Source organism: Ovis aries, chromosome 8 (assembly GCF_016772045.2).
Source record: "Ovis aries strain OAR_USU_Benz2616 breed Rambouillet chromosome 8, ARS-UI_Ramb_v3.0, whole genome shotgun sequence".
In the NCBI taxonomy this organism is placed as follows: domain Eukaryota; kingdom Metazoa; phylum Chordata; class Mammalia; order Artiodactyla; family Bovidae; genus Ovis; species Ovis aries.
The window spans coordinates 77,051,401-77,068,809 of NC_056061.1; the positions used below are offsets into that span (position 1 = coordinate 77,051,401).

The 17,409-nt window shown below is 42.0% G+C and overlaps 1 protein-coding gene across 34 annotated transcripts in view; it reads right to left on the reverse strand.

Annotated features, from left to right (window-relative positions):
* Nucleotides 1–17,409, reverse strand: part of SYNE1 (spectrin repeat containing nuclear envelope protein 1) — a 492,315-nt gene that overhangs the window by 142,256 nt on the left and 332,650 nt on the right. For 24 of the 34 annotated variants that reach the window (XM_060419830.1, XM_060419826.1, XM_060419828.1 and 21 more), the window contains 4 exons: nucleotides 16,639–16,830; nucleotides 9,540–9,674; nucleotides 8,486–8,595; nucleotides 2,878–3,034 (listed from right to left, as the gene is read on the reverse strand). In XM_060419830.1, the coding sequence (XP_060275813.1) occupies nucleotides 2,878–3,034; nucleotides 8,486–8,595; nucleotides 9,540–9,674; nucleotides 16,639–16,830 (594 nt within the window). The remainder of the gene's footprint in view (nucleotides 1–2,877; nucleotides 3,035–8,485; nucleotides 8,596–9,539; nucleotides 9,675–16,638; nucleotides 16,831–17,409) is intronic. The other 10 variants (XM_060419839.1, XM_060419838.1, XM_060419834.1 and 7 more) reach the window with 1 other exon arrangement.

The following is a 17,409-nucleotide window of genomic DNA, read 5'->3' on the forward strand; positions in this document are numbered from 1 at the left end:
GTGCTATAGTCCATAGCGTCGCAAACAGTCAGACACAACTGAAGCAACTCAGCAAGCACACACGCATGATAAAAGAATCCACCCAAAATCCTGTAACTAGATTGATCCCTTGGCTCTCATGATCCCTTTACTTCCCTCCCTAAACTCTAGGTGGCTTTCCTGGTGGCTCAGACGATCCCTGGGTTGGGAAGATTCCCTGGAAAAGGGAATGACTACCCATTCCAGTATTTTTGCCAGGATAATCCTATGGACAGAGGAGCGTGGTGGGCTACAGTCCATGGGGTCACAAAGAGTTGGACATAACTAAAGCAAAAGAGCATGGTGTCTCCCCAGTAAGGACCATGCTATGACCTAGCACTCAAACTCTTAAATGATGTTTCCAATCAAACTCAGCGCCCTATAGTTTTTTAGATCATCTCGTCCTCATCTTACTTTTCAGCTTGATTACTCATTATCCTCCAAACACACCAGCTTCATTCCCCACTGTGGCTGGAATGCCCACCACCCAACATCTCTCTGTGATCCACTGTCTTAAATTCCACATAGACCCTACCTAGCTGCTTTCCACTTTTTAATAAATTGTGTTTCCTTTTTAATTCCCTTATGGAGCCTCCCAGGCTGCTTAATTTTTCAGAAATGTAGAACACATTTTCTTAGTTGTGTTACGGGTACCTAGGAGCAGGAAGTCATATCTCATCCTGAGGCCAGGTGGGGTGTTCTGCACAGAGATGCTAAATGCAGTGAAGGTGAGCAAAGAAACACTGCTCGGAGAGAGAGACACGCTTTTCAACCTAGTCTACACGAGGCCAAAAAAAAGTAAATAAGTAAAAGTGCCTACTTTTACAATTGAGAATAGTAATATACCATCCAGTGTACAAACTGTCAGTAACGTAACGCGAAAAAGGAGGAAGTTTGGAGTTAAACACACCTATGTCCCCACCCCAGATCTGCCTCTTCTTAGTCATGAGACCCTGATCTTCCCAAGCCTTGGGTGCATAGGTGGTTCAGCGGTAGAATTCTTGCCTGCCATGCGGGAGGCCCAGTCTCATTTCCCAGCCCATGTAGCCACAGGGTCCCCTGTTTTTATTCTGGGCTTCCCAGTTGGTGCTAGTGGTAAAAAACCTGTCTGCCAATGCAGGAGACATGGGTTCAATTCTCAGGTCCATAAGACCCCTAGAGGAGGGCATGGCAGTCCACTTCAGTGTTCCTGCCTGGAGAATCCCATGTGCAGAGGAGCCTGGTGGGCTGCAGTCCATGGGGTCACAAAGAGTTGGACATGACTGAGTGCCTAACACTTTCACTTGACTTAGAAAAATCAGAAAAGGCTGCAGTCCCCGATGCAGGACTATACATGTTTCTCATAAACAAAGGAAAGGGGAAATCTTACAATATGCATAGTGCTGTAAAGCCCAGGAGAACTGTATCAGAAACCAGGAACTCAAGCCATGAGTCTGAGCAATGTTTGATCAGAGGTGTGAAGAAGCGTTCTTTCAAAGAGAGGTAGAAAGTCCAGGCAAAAGGTACAGGGTCCCGTGTGCCAGGTGGAGTATGCCTCCGGGACAATGGCCTCTGGGAAGGGAGGGCTTTCTACTCCCTAGGACCAGAGCTAGTGACATTCCTCTGAAGGTGTTAGTCGCTCAGTCATGTCTGACTCTTTGTGACCCCATGGACTGTAGCCCATCAGGTTCCTCGGTACATGGAGTTCTCCAGGCAAGACATTCCTGTGGATGGAAGCAAAGAAGACTCCTGGACAGGGAGTGAGAAGGTATGAAACGCCCAAAATTTTATAAAAGGAAACAGAAATGAATGGCTCTGTAGGATTTATACAGGGTTCCCAGCAGATGTGGGGGGACACATTCTGACCTTTAGGTTGGCCCCCTGTAGGTAACCGGGGCAAGGTGCACCTGTCTTAGTTCCTGCTTCATCACCTCCTGCCTTCCCCTCCTCTGGCACTCTGTAACTACTGATACCCTTTCTCTCCCCAGCTCAGTCTCTCCCAGCTCCTAAGCTAATGCTGGCCAGATCAGTAACAACAGCAGCTCCCCAGATTGCCAGTAAAGGTCCTAGAATGTACTGATGATGCTCTCTCTGGGGAGTGGCCAGTGCAGAGCTGACCCGGGATCTGGGACAAGGCTTCTATCTTCACCATCCTGCTGTACCACAGCTGTGGTGAGCATCATAGCCTTCCCCTATTAGATTTTAAGGGGTGGATTCCTCTGACTCTCTGCTGTTCTCTGGCTTCTGCTTAGGGTGAACTAATAGCTATTATCTGTCTGGAACCTTCTGTTGCTATACTTAATTCCACTGGATTTGGCTTGCTTGGTGGAATCAAGTCCAATATCACACAAGGACCCGCCCATCTTGGGAACTGGCCTATAGAGGGGTCGGTGACCACTGTAACTGACTCTGAAATCCCCTTCCTTTAGCTCCACTGAGGTCCCAGTATGTTTCCCATTAAGATCTTCTGAAATGATTAAATACTGGAAGTAGCAATGGAAAATAAGATAACATGATAATTTACTGACAGATTCGTAGCATTTCTTTTGGCCTGGATGTGTATATCCTTAATTTTCAAAGCTGTGGGGAACAAAAGCAGGGGCGGGGCATTTATATTTAATGGTTTTTGCTAATGAGTCATAAGATATTAATCTTCTCTGAGAACAGTATCTAGCAGTCACATAAATTTCTACATATAAATATATAATTATAAAGGGATATGTGAAACAGGCTTGTTAAGAGTGTAGGATGAGTCATTTGTTTCCTGTCTTATTTTGGAATTGATAATGAAATATGGATTACTGCAGTTATATTCATTCCCATAGCATAAGCTGCAAATCTTCTCTGTTAGTTAATATGGAAAAGGAAAATGTTCAGTACCACTTGCTCTTGTTCCTGCTCCAGAACATTCTGAAGTAGTTTCTGCTTGGTGCTAAATTCTTGATGTAGGCTTTCCCATTTCATTCTCATCTGGTCTTCAGCAGGTGATTTCTCCCCTTCCATCCCCAACTCCTGGGATAACACATCAGGTTTTTCGCTATTAGAAGAATAAATAATCTAAGTTTACAATGTGCATAAAAAGGCAGTAAGTTCTAGGTAATTTATTACGTGCACTAGATCTGGCCTCTACAATTGGAACCAGATTATCTCAGACATTGGCTTACACTTTAAAAATATAAATTAAAATAGTAAAACAAGTATATTCTTACTGATCTTAAAATTGAACCATGAGGACAATAAATTAAAAAAAAAAACTGAAAGTAGCTCAGCATTAAAGATAAAAGTAATTGTAACTTTTAGAATCAGAAAGCATATGATCAGAGCAGTAGCCTTTGACAAAGAGCCCACAAATTAAAAAACCCTAACCATATTGCCTAGTCTATTGAGAGTTTTTATCCTGAGTCTAAAGAAAATACTACAGACCAAGTCTCAGGACATGGAACAGCAGTACAGAAGGCAGAAGGAAGGCACAGCAGTATCATCCTTAAAGAGGCAGCAGTGTGACCTCTGAGATGATTGTGGCTTTGGAGGTGAGACAGATCAGGGTTACAGAACGTTAGATCTGTGACTTTGAGCAATTTGCTTCATTTCTCAGAGCCCCAGCTGTCTCATCTTCAAAATGAAGGTCGTACATACCATGCAGAATTATGAGAATTAAATTTAGAGAAGAGAGGAATAATGCCTCTGACCCTATCTGATAAAAAAACAGCCACTAAATCAGTGGGGCCTAGCGCTGATGGTTGGAGAAGGCAATGGCAACCCACTCCAGTACTACTGCCTGGAAAATCCCACGGGCAGAGGATCCTGGAGGGCTGCAGTCTGTGAGGTCACGAAGAGTCGGACACAACTGAGCAACTTCACTTTCACTTTTCACTTTCATGCACTGGAGAAGGAAATGGGAACCCACTCCAGTGTTCTTGCCTGGAGAATCCCAGGAACGGGAGAGCCTGGTGGGCTGCCGTCTATGGGGTCGCACAGAGTTGGACACGACTGAAGTGACTTAGCAGCAGCAGCAGCAACGTTGATGGTAACGGCAATGATAAGAACCTGGGAGACTCTAGTTTCAGTAGGTCCTAGTTTGTATCCAGGGATTTTGAAGTCCTAACTAGAATCATGTCATCCAAAGGCCATATTATGCTAGACAGTAATTGTTATTTTGATGGAAACTTTTGATCAAGTGAAGGAAAAAAAATAAAAACTTTATTGGCAGAATATTACACACTACACCAGATCCAACTCATTTCAGATTAAGTATTGAATACAATGGTTTCTTCAAGTAAGTTTGTTGAAGAAAGCCTTAAAAAATGATCTATAAGGCTATGAGGCAAGAGTTCTTCTTCTAGGATATATCTTAGAGAATCTTTCTCACCTACACACTTAAAGACATGTGAGAAAGTTAAGTTCAGCAGTACTAGTAAGGACTTCCCTAGCAGCCCAGTGGTTAAGACTCTGTGCTTCCACTACAGGGGGTGCAGGCTTCATCCCTGGGGGGAACTAAGGTCCAACATGTCACAGGAAATGATCAAAGATTAAAACTTAAAAATGCTAGGAAAAGCAAAAAAAAAAAAAAAAATGCCAATAGTGTAAAGGCCCATCTAGAAGAAAACAGGTGAGTTGTTATTATCACAAGATAAAATACTCTTAAGCAGTTAAAATGAAAAAAAAAAAAAAAAACTAGATCCATAGGTATCAACATGTATTGATATAAAAAGTAATACTAAGTTAAAAAATAAAACTGATACTTCTGATTTTGTTGGTTATATTAGTCTCTGGATTTTCTGCTTTTAAAAAATCTTTTAAAATAAAAAACGCTTTAAAATTCTTCTGAAATTAGGGCTTCCTGGGTGGCTCAGTGGTAGAGAATCCACCTGCCAATGCAGGAGACGGGGGTTCAATCCCTGGTCTGGGAAGATCCCCCATCCCATGCACTAACTCAGCCCATGGGCCAAGTAAGCCCATGAACTCACTATAGCCCATGGGCCAACTAAGCCGATGAGCCACAACCACAGAGATTAGAGAGCAGCCCCTGCTCACTGCAACTAGAGGAAAGCCTGAGCAGCAGCAGAGACCCATCACAGCCAAAAATAAATAATTAAATAAAAATCACTTTCAGAAATTCTTCTGAAATTACATTTCTTTACTGTGTTCTTTTGAGATGGTGGACTATCATAACACTTCTAATTCATTCATGTTTATATAACAGTTTAGTATATGAAACCAGAGGATATTTTATATCTATACAGTCTTATATTTAATCACTGACACATAAAATGCCACCAGCAGATCAGTTTTAAATTAGAATACAGCTTTTATTTTCCCATAGAAAATATTCTTCCTTCCCTTTGATATTTATATTGATTAATTTCCAGTTGAATTTCCTTAGTAATCTTGGAAGGACCCCTTCAATTCTCCAGTACATCACAAAGTACTTCTTCTTGATTCAGTGAATCTGTAACCATGAAGCAAGTCATGCTGCTCCCAAAGGGATTTTTACATAAACCAATTCACAGTTGATAGTCTTAGAAAATCAGCTAATATGCTGAAATCTGAATATATACTTTTTTCCCACAAACATTATTCTGTTTTTTTAAAAAATATATACGTGTTTTTCTTTTAGCTTCTGGATATTATTCAATTTATGTTTGTTTGTTTGCTTGGTATATTACCCAAGGCTTGAAAGGCATGACTGAACTGTAATCAACTAGATTTAAAGATTTTTCTAAAGAATTTGCAGAAAAATTAAAGAAGTTACTCTTTAGACTAAATCTTACACAGAAAGCCAGTACTGAACCACCGATTTCTCTTTAAAATAGTCTTAGATTTGAAAGAGCAATTTATAGTTGTTTGTCTTTCATCTGGGCCCTTTCCAAAGCTAAAGGCCAAGGGAAAAAAAAAAAAAAATGGCAAGAAAGCTGCAGAAGGTTCTTACAGCTGCTTTTCATGATTCTACGTATGATGAGGAAGCAACGTGTGGACTGGTTCTTTGCAAATATAGAGTTTGGCAAAAATATTCAGAAAACCATGAGGGGTGAGTAAACACCTTAGAAGAGCCAGAAACAGAAAATGCAAAGTGGCAGCAAGTCTCGACTTAGTCACCATGGAAGAAACAGAGTTCCTCATTTTAGATTTATACAGATACATGTTATGGTCTTGTCAGCATTTCTAAGCATGACCATAACAGAAGAATTTTAAAATTCTATTATATTTTAACACAATTTTTACAGTATTAGGGTTATCTTTATGGAGTTCCTGATTATAGATGTTATAATCTTATTCATCTCTGTTCCTTTAAATTGATTATCTATTAGCTGTTATCAATATTTTTTATTCCTTTTTTCCCCCTTGAATATCTTCCTATTTCCTAGATGTATAGACACATGGAGTCAAACACTTTTGTCATGTATCAGCAACATTATGTCATTAATTAAATTAAAAAAAAAAAGAAAGAAAAGGAAAGAAAACTCTCCAAAGCTGACCTTACTAAAGTTACTTTTGATCATCTACATCTAGTCTGGGTCTTACCCATACATATACTATATACTCAATTTTACATCACATGTTTTACTTGATATCACAAACTATTATTAATACTGTTACATAATTTTTGTTAAGATTATATAGGCAAAAATATTTTCTTAGGCTTTTTTTTTTTACTAATAGGTATTTCTGTCTTTTTATATGGTATCATAAATAGTATTTCCAAAACCCTCTTTATAATATGCATTTCCTCCAAACAAATGCTCAGAACTGAGAGCACTGGAGTCCACGGGATTAAAGCTATTTGAGACATGATGGTTGTCAAAGGATTTTACTACTGAATTTCAACCTTTAATACTGCACGAACACAGAGGTTTTGCTGAAACTTTTTAATGTTTTAGATTTTAAAGATAGTTCTCCTATGCATCTTTTCAATTGACATTCACAGTGTTCACAACCTTTCTGTGGTGATGGCAGTCAATTATTAGTTTCATTCTACTGGTAAGCAAACGAAGTCTCGGGGTTGAGTTCCTTTTCCAGACTGACACATGCAGAACCAGAATAAAACCCAGACCTGCCTCACAGCACAGGGACCCTTACACTCTGCTTCAGTTTCTTTTCCTTCCTACCTTTTAAACCAGACTCTTCAACTTGAAAATTCTCCCCTTTCTTTAAATTTTCTTTCAACACTTTACTTTCCTGCTGGTAAGACTTTCAGTCTCACTCTAAACCAGAACTCAAAGCTCAATGACTTTATATATAGAAATTGTAGAAACAGATCATCAAGAAAAGTTCCCTGGGGGTCCAGTGAAAAGGACTCCAGGCTTTCACTGAAATAGTCCCAAGTTCAATCCCTGGTTGGGAAACTAAGATCCCACAAGCCTCATGGTGCCATCAAATTAAAAACAAAAAAAATGTCAAGATACTTACAAGACACATACATTTATTTTTCAGAATGATATTAGAGGAAAATAGATAAGCTCTTGTAAGGGAAATGTTTTGCAGTTAGGTAAAATCATTCAGTCATAAACATCATGAATCCAATTTTATAATGCATTTATTATTTGACTTTCAAAACTGTAGTATTAAATAAGCATCATCCCTGGTCAGATATGCTAAGCATACTAGAGAGAGGAAAAGGAAGTCAGCCATTATAATTACTAGTTATGCTGCTCAACTAAACGTTCAAAATACAAGATTTACAAGTAAAAATGAAATGATTCAATTTTTGTAAAAGATGTTCAAAATAAAATTGTAAGGAAGATGTTTACTTTTATTATTGTTTTGTCCACAGGGCATGTGAGATCTTAGTTCCCTGACCAGGGACCGAACCCAGGCCCTTGGGAGTGAGAGCTGGAGTCCTAACCACTGGGCCATTTTTCAAATGTCAGGACAACAGCAATAAGAAGAGAACAGTAGACTGTCATCCGAGAAATGTAAAGCGAAACTACAGTGAGGCATCACCTCACACCTGTCGGAAGAGCTGTCATCAAAAAGACCATACGTAGCAAATGTTGGTGCGGATGTGGAGAAAAGAGACTCATGGACACTGCTGGTGGGAATGTAAGTCAGTGTAGCCACTATGGAAAACAATATGGAGGTTTCTCAAAAAGCTAAAAACAGAACTGCAGTAGATTCAGCAATTCCACTCCTGGGTATGTATTTGGAGAAAATAAATTCTAATGCAAAAATATACATGTACCCTAATGTTCAGATAAAGCAACCTAAGTGTCCATCAACAGATGACTAGTTAAAGAAGATGTGATATGTGCGCGCACACACACACACACACACACACACACACAGAACACTACTCAGCCATAAAAAAGAATGAAAAATGCTTCTATTTGCAGCAATACAGACAGACTTGGAGAGTATTGTTATGCTTAGTGAAATAAGTCAGACAGAGAAAGACAAATACTGTATGATATCACTTAAATGTGGAATCTAAAAAACAAAACAAACTGGTGAATTAAAAACCAAAAAATCCCAAAGAATGAAAGAAACATACCCAACACCACCAGAGGGCTCTGGAGCTGAGTGTTGCGTTAGAATTTCCTCTCCAAGGCTGGCTACTGACTGGAGGAGGCTCTTCTGCTCTGCCAATTCCTGTTCCAACTCCTGCTCAAGGAAAAGGAAAAATAAAAACATCTTTGTTACTTTATGATTATTGTCTCCAAACACAGTTGTATGTCTAGAAAATCCTCAGAGAACTTTGGTACAATAGCATGTTTTTAAGTTAGCACATTATATAAAAAGTGTGGCTTAGGTAACTGTTCAGAGGTGCCTCCAAGTCCTCTGTAGCTTTCTTTGGCTTTGATAAAATAATGTCTAAATAATCTTGAGTTGAGGGGGAGGTTAAAAAAAAAAAAAAAAAAGAAAAAGAAAATTTTGCTTGGCAATGGCGCCCCCAAGTGGTCCAAAATGTACTTTCACTTTTCAAACTCGATACTGCCTTGTTCAAGCTGAGATACAGAGAGCAACAGCTCTCTTCAATTTCCCACTTGCTTGATAAACTGGATCACCACTGGACTCAGTTTTATTTTTTCACTATTGGTGAAAAAGTCTCTACTCTTTGAGAAATATTTTAATATGCCATATCCATGAAGTGAAGGTACTAATGAGATGTCATTCTTTGAGTAATCAAAGCTCATTTGCTTCATAGGCAGTAGTTTGCAATCCTGTTTTGTGATGGCATCTACTTGAGAGTTGAAAGCAAATTTCATTTAAAAAAATGCAACTTAGATATTTACCAATTCTCAGAGGCCTTCCTGGGGCTTTTATTATATGTAACAGACTCAAACTGGGGCAAGCTAGAAATAGAGGGGAGATTATAATTGAGTTACACTATTTTAAAACTAAGCTTTTCTTAGAGAACCCGCTTTAAAATGACCAGTTTTCCCAGTGGTCACAAGTAAATGGAAATAGCCAGGTTCTGCTTCTGTCCAAAATGAAGATACAGGGGCACTCTGTCTTCAGCACAGAAGGAACTTGTCCTTCTAAAACATTTCTCTCAAGGTGCATTCTTGGCTGATCTGCAGGCGAAAGAGGCAGGAAGTGCGTACTTTTTGCTGCTGGAGGCTGCTCTGCCGCTGGTGGGTCCATGTGCTCCGAGCTTGAGCCAGCCATTCCTGAACCCCGGGGCTCTGAGTGGCAGCCAGATCAGCATCGCTCTCCTCCTTCTCCTGGGCTGTCCCCTGCTTTTAATGAGGGAGAAATCAAGAGTCATACTACCCACAGGAAGACCTTAACCAACACAGAGGGATGGCTCCTTTAGTGTGGTCTGAATAATAAAACCAAAGTGACTCCATTTGGATGTGAAACCACATTAGAAAAAAAAAAATGGTAACGCAAAACCCATGGAACTTATTATGGCATTTGCAGGAAGGAGAACAATAGATGATTATACTCAGAAATATTAAGGGAGGGGGGGGAACTGCCACATTGAGGCTAGGCTTTTTAGCTGACTAATGTGGTCAGCAGACATTATTCTGGAATTTATTCCACAAGAATATAACTCTAGGTCTTACTCCCTTTCCTATCTCCACCAGGACTAGACTCCACTGCCATCTGTTGCCACTCTGGCTTCGACAGAGTGTGGCTACAGGAGAAAGCCAAAGTAACTACCTACTACCTGGGCAGGGGTTTATTATTCCTGCTAGACTATTCCGATGGAATTTAACAGGCCCTAAAACACTGCATGGGCTTCCCTGGTGGCTCAGCGGTAAAGAATCTGCCTGCCAACGCAAGAGACGTAGGAGATGTGGGATCAATCCCTAGGTCAGGCAGATCCCCTAGAAAAGGAGATGGCAACCCACTCCAGTATTCCTGCCTGGACAATCTCATGGACAGAGGAGTCTGGTGGGCTACGGTCCGTAAGTTGCAAAAGAATCGGACAGGACTAAACAACAAACAAAATATTTTGTATTAGAATGGAATTAGCTCTGAGTGAGCACCTTTCTACTAACATGTATTTATATGCCAAAGGTTAAATTACACCATGTTGGTAAGACGCATTCACTAAGTGCTTATCAGCACCCACTGTGTGTCAGGCACTGTTTGGGGCACTGGCGGGAACTGGAGGGGATTTATTTGGCTCAGAAGACAGACAAAGGCCCTGGTGGGATGACAGACAATGAATGGACAAGATAAACTGGGATGGTGATAAGACTTACAAAGAATGTGAAACTAGAGAATGGGCTGGAAAGTGAAGGGGGAGGGTTTCTTAGGCTGGGTGGCAAGGCATCTTCAGAGGTGACAGCTGTGTCGTGTGTTGCCAAAGACGGGGGCTTCCCTGGTGGCTCAGATGGTAAAGAATCCGCTTGCAATGCACGAAACCCGGGTTCGATTCTTGGGTTAAGAAATCCCCTGGAGGAGGCCATGCAACCCACTACAGTACTCTTCCCTGGAGAATCCCATGGACAGAGGAGTCTGGTGGGCTACAGTCCACAGGGGTCGCAAAGAGTCAGACACGACTGAGCAATTAACCCTGATACTGACTGACTGAAAGATGGGGTAGGGGCCTCCAGGCCTATGGAGCCACTGGAGCAAAGGCCAGAGCGGAAAGAAACTTGGTGTCTCAGAGACAGCAGAGGCGGGGCAAGTATGATTGGAGCATGGGGAGGGGCCGGGGGCAGGCACATAGGAAGAGAACGTTCTTGGGGGTGCTTTCATGGAGAAGTCATCCTACTGAATCGCAGCCCCCCGGCCTCTGTTCTCCGCCAAAAAAAAAAAAAATCTGACCTCAGCATGGGGTCCAGCCACAACAGCTCACCGCACCTGACTGCCCATAGGACCCTTCCTTTCTTTTTCTTTCCAGAATTTTACACTAACTCTTACAGAGAAATAGATGGGGTCTGTTTCCCTCTGTCTTACTTATTAGAATATCATGGTTAAAACTGTTTGAGATCATTTGGTATCAGCACTTGAGGTGCAGTGAAGGCAACAGTGAAGCCTAGTGAAGCCCATTCATATTTATACTTCGTCCCTTCCCGGATTCAGAACCACCTCAGCTCACAGGTGCTTTCTTTCCTTGAAGATGATCCAGCTCGCCAGTAAAAGAATGTGCTTCAGATAGAACAATGGCAGCGCCATTGGTCTAAAACATGCTACCTGCATTTTGCAGGATCTTCAGAATAGATGACAAGTGTTCAGTAGGTTCCCCACCCTCCCAGGAGCGCCTCTTTCAGGCAAGCAGTGATTTTCCTGAAGGTGGGAGGTTTGGGGTGGTCCGGCATTCCTCCAGGACCAAAGCTCACACATTTCTGCATGAAGCAGAGTTTTCCCATCTGAGGATGCTCCATTGACCCAGAATAAGCTCTGAGATATGCTAGCTTTTCCAGGCAAGGATGAAGGGATCCCAGTCAAAAGGGATCTGTAGAGGATGATCCCAAAGAAGTCAGTGGGACAAGCTGAAAGCTGTCCCTAGTCAGAGCCCCGGTGACAAACCAGTGGCCATAGCCACGACCTGCTGACTCTCTTTTGTGAACTCCTGCCACTTCCTGTCTGCCTTGCCCTTCAGTAAAGGTTCGCTTTCATAGCCCAGCCTGGAGACTCCCCTGGAAACTTCTCAGGGCTCCAGCTCACCCTTCTCTGCAGGTTCACTACAGCTGACTGAGAGCTCTGATTTCAAATTCCTCACACCAACGAAAGAGACCAGTTGTGCTTGGGAAAATAGCAGTTGACATGTCAGGTCTACAGGGCGGCGTAACCACATTTACACGCAGAGACACATACTTAGATTCTCAAACAAAATCTAAGAAAGGGACTCCTATTTGACTAATTGAATCCACAGCTTTAGAAAAAAGGAAATTTAGCAGCATCAAAAGCATATGACTAGTATGTATTTTCTCTGTGGTTAGGTTTGGTTTCTCAGTTAATGAATTTTTCTCTGGTTGATTTCACTGTTTTGAAACCTAACCCTTGGACCACAGGAAGCAAAAAATGATTAAGGAACAGTTCAAATTTCCTTCTCTTTCCCCTTGAGATATGAAGGTACTGACCTAAGGAATAAAATAATGGTAATTACACTCTCTGAGATCTGATAACAGTTTTCTGACCTATCTAGGGAATAGGAAATAAGGTGGCTTTTATTCTCCACCAGGCTCCTGCTTGGGTGGGGCTATGTAAGCTGTTTATTTTGGAAATACTAGAAGAATAACCATTTTTGCCAGGAACATTCCTTGGAAGATTAGTGAGGGTAGGAGAATGCTAAACATTAAATAAAACACTTCTTTAGAAAGCATTTTGTTATTTATACAGGATGAACCCTCTGCTCCCTGGATGAATGATAACGTGTGAAAATGACAAACTTACAACAAATGAAGATATGTAATTCAAGAGGCATTATAGGCCTGTGTCATAGAGAAGGACGAATGAGATGGTTGGATGGCATCACCGACTTGATGGACATGAGTTGGAGCAAGCTCTGGGAGTTGGTGACGGACAGGGAAGCCTGGCGTGCTGCAGTCCATGGGGTCGCAAAGAGTTGGACTCGACTGAGCAACTGAATTGATAGAGAAGTAAACAACTTTGGGGTGGGGTCTAAAAGTCAGACACAACTGAGCGACTTCACTTTCACTTTTCACTTTCATGCATTGGAGAAGGAAATGGCAACCCACTCCAGTATTCTTGCCTGGAGCATCCCAGGGACAGGGGAGCCTGGCGGGCTGCCATCTATGGGGTTGCACAGAGTCGGACACGACTGAAGTGACTCAGCAGCAGCAGCAGAGGGGATTCACTGGAGTGGATTATTCACTGGTAGGCAGCATTCATACGTGTGTGTATGTGAGCTCAGTCATTCTATCATATCGAATCTTTGTGACCCCACAGACCGTTGCCTGCCAGGCTCCTCTGCCCATGGGATTTTCCAGGCAAGGATATTGGAGTGAGTAGCCATTTCCTACTGCAGGAGATCTTCTCAACAGGGGTCAAACCCACAACTCTTGCATCTCCTACATTGCCAGGTGAATTCTTTACCACTGAGCCACCGGGGAAGCCCCTTTATTTTTTTCGATAAACTGTTTTTTTTTTTTACTAAATTCTTCCATTGCTTTTAATAGTTTTCTGCTGACTAGGTTTGGTTCCAGATCATATAATCATATGATTAGCAAAGAACTGAAAATACATAGTTTAGTCCAGAAAAAAATCATTACACTGAGAAAGCAGAAGCAATCACAGTGAATGTGCATTAAGCTCTTACCCCAGTGTGTGTGCCGTGTCCCCTGCCAGCATCTCTGCTCAAGTACAGTTGCTCCCCTCCCTCCCGACACTGGTTCCAAGACCATTCCCCTGCCCCTTGGATCTTATTTTCTCCCTTTTACACAAGACCTTCCCTGATGGCTCAGATGGTAAAGCATCCACCTACAATGCGGGAGACTCAGGTTCGACCCCTGGGTCAGGAAGATCCTCTGGAGAAGGAAATGGCACCCCACTCTTGCCTGGAAAATCCCATGGACGGAGGAGCCTGGTAGGCTACAGTCTATGAGGTTGCAAAGAGTCGGACATGACTGAGCAACTTCACTTTCTACACAAGAAGACTTTTGCTGCAGTCTCACTTCTTTTTCATCAATTTTTCCTCTACTGAGTTGTTTCTGTCTCCCCGTAAACATGTCATTGTTCTTCTGATCTTAAAATGGAATGAATTTCTTCTAACCTGCTTCTTATAGCCTATTCCATTCCTTTGCTCCCATGATAGTGAAACCCCTGTTTCCTGCCCTCTTCCTCTCTAACTCCTCTCTCCATTCTTGCTTTCATTTCAGAGTGAGTTTTGCCTTCACTATTTCACTGAAATAGTTGTAGCTGGGGTCACAGAAGACCTGTGTGTTGCCAGATCCAGTGGTCAGTTCCCAGCTCTCATCTTACCTCACTTACCCTCAAGTGTCTCCCAAACCCAAACCCTGGTCTTCTTCCCACCTCACTGGTATTTTCTTCTTACTCTTTTTTTTGTGGGTTCCTCTCCATCTTCCTAACTCTTCACACTGGAGTGCCCCAGGGCTTGCTCCTCTTTATCTCTCCTCACTCCCTTGGTGATCTCATGGGCTCTCATGCCTTTGAAGACCATCTAGGGACTTCCCTGTAGTCCAGGGGTTAAGACCCGGAGCTCCTAATGCAGGGGTATGAGTTCGATCCCTGGTGGGGGAACTAAGACACGACTCATGGCACGAACAACAAAGAACCTCTAAAGGCTGACGGTTCAGTCTAGATCTGTCTGCCGAATCCCAACAGCTGATTGACATTGGACAGGCATCTCAAAACTAGCCTGTCCAAAATGAAACCAGTGGCCTAATTACTTCTCCTTCCCCAAGTTCTGTTCCTCAAGTTTTCATTTTCCTAACTATCCACAACCTGATAAGTTCTCATCCCCTCTAACCTCCTAACTGGCCTCTCAGCTTCCACCCTGGTCCCCTAGAGGAGTTATATCTGATCTTGTCACTCCTCTGTCCCCAAACACTCCAGTGGTTTCTCATTTTCCCCAGAGTAAAAGCCAAAGTTCACACGATGCCTATAAGGTCCTTTGCAGCCTGGGCCCTTGTTACCTGTTGGACCTCTCTCACCTTGTTCATGCCACGCCAGTTGCTGGGCTCCCTGAAGAACAAGGTAGGAGCCTGCCTGGGAGCCCCTGCCCTTGCTTCCCCCTCTCCGAGCCTGGAGTTCTCTTCCTCCATGTCTGCATGGCTGACTCCTTCAAACGTGAACTGGAGAGGCTTCACTGATCACCCTGTTTAAAACTGCACATCCACCCAGTCCCAACTTTCTGTATTTATCTGCCTTATACTATTTCACCTACAGCTCTTATCATCTTCTAACTTAGCATATAATAACACACTTTAATTTTATATTACTATCTGTGTCCCCCAAACATAATCTCTTGAAGATGGACTATATAGAAATATACATATACAGATAGATTTTGCCCTTGCTCCTTCACTCTATCATATAGAATAGTGGTTGGCACATAGTAGCTTCGCAATAAACATTTGCTTAATATTTGTGTAAGATAATAATTCTAATATGTAGAGATGAAAAACAAACAAAATCAAAATACTTGACAATACTAGTATGCAAGGTGCATGGGGAGAAACCTGAGTGAATGTGTTATGAGTTTCTTATGTTGATCTGGAACAAGAATAAAATAAAAACTTAGAATTTATTAGGTATGCATGGTAAAAAGTAGGGAGAAAAAAACAAAGGAAAAGTTAGAAGCAAAAGTTAAAATGGAGAAAGAAGAATAGAAAGAGCAGGACAAAATAGAAAGAAAAAAAAAGTAAGTAATCACAAAGAATTTAAATAGATTAAACCTGCTCTTTAAAAGTCAGAGGTTTTCTTAGATGTGCTTAAAACCAACAAAATATACCTAAATGTTCTTTATATGAAACAAAATCTATAAGGACTCAGAAAGGGTTAAATCAATGGAAAAGTGAAAGATACACCAGGAAAATATTATCCAAAAAAAAGCTCTAGTCATCTAAAACAAAAATCACTATAGGGAAACATGAAGGACACTGCATGATAGTAAAAATGTTCAATTCTCCTGGAATACATGACAAGTTTAAACTTGTGGGCACTAAATAAAACAGTCTATCTGAAAAGTAGAACATAGGAGATATAAAGGAGAAATATAACACTGCCACAGGGTATCTTAATCTATGATTTAATCTATGTTGAACCTATATTTAAACATTTTCTTTTAAATGATACAGCTGCTAGCTTTTGGTAATTATTTTCATTTTCTTTTCTTTTCCTATGCTGTAATTTCCAGGTGTCTGGATTCAAACAACTTTTACAAAGCCTATTTGGAAACCTAAGCTAGGGACTTCCCTGGTGGTCCAGTGGCTAAGACTCGGAGCTCCCGATTCAGGGGGCCTGGGTTCATCCCTGGTCAGGGAACTAGATCCCACATGCTACAGCTAAAGACCCTACACATCCCAACGAAGACTGAAGATCCTGAGTGCTACAGTTAAGACCCAGAGCGGCCAATGAATAAATATTAAAAACAAACAAACAAAAAACTACGCCAGAATGTGTGTGAAGCAGGTACGTACATAAGTATGTGCTGTTCCCCAGCCATCCCCTTCATGTATCCCATGCTCAGAGGGGAGGCTAGTCTTGTGCAAAGATGAGCCTCCCTGTAGCGCCATGCTCAGGGTGTGGCTGGAGCCTCACCTGGATGTGGAGCTGCCGGTCCTGCAGTGCCCTCTGCAGCTCCAGGAGGCTCCCCTTGAGGGTTCTCAGCTTCACTGCCAGCTGCTCGGCCTCATCCTTTGTGTGAGCCTTGCCCTCCAGCAGCAGGTTTTCATTGTGGACCGAGAGCTCTGATAAGGCCACCACCTTCTGCTCTATTTCCACCAGCATATTCTAGAACAACAGAAATAAGGTTGAAACTGACACGGCCTGGGCGCCTCTGCAAAGACCGCGTCTCACACAGAAATCCACTGCTTCATGAAGTCTTTCATCAAAACAACATGCCTCCAGGTTTGTTTTTATTCCCCCTAGTTTTCATACAACCTTCAAGAGTGGTATATAGGTTTTAACAATTCTTTGAACCTCTTAATTTTTCTCTTATTTAAGATTAGATATTATACCAAAAAAAAAAAAAAAATAGGGGAAGCACATTTTATGTAGCCGACAGATAAGGAGAAAAGACCAGGCCTTAGCATTATCCCATTATGACTGTTCTGTTATTTTAGTCTTAGAGGTAGCTCCCCATGGTAAAAGAATCCACCTGCCAATGCAGGAGATCCAGGTTCAGTCCTTGGCTTGGGAAGACCCCCCCTGGAGGAGGACATGGCGATCCACTCCAGTATTCTTGCCTGCAGAATCACAGAGAGCCAAGAGCCTGAGGGCTACAGTCCAGGGGGTCGCAGAGCTGGACACGACTGAGTGACTGAGCATGTATGGAATGCATGTTCACACGTTATGCTTGTGGCTAATAGG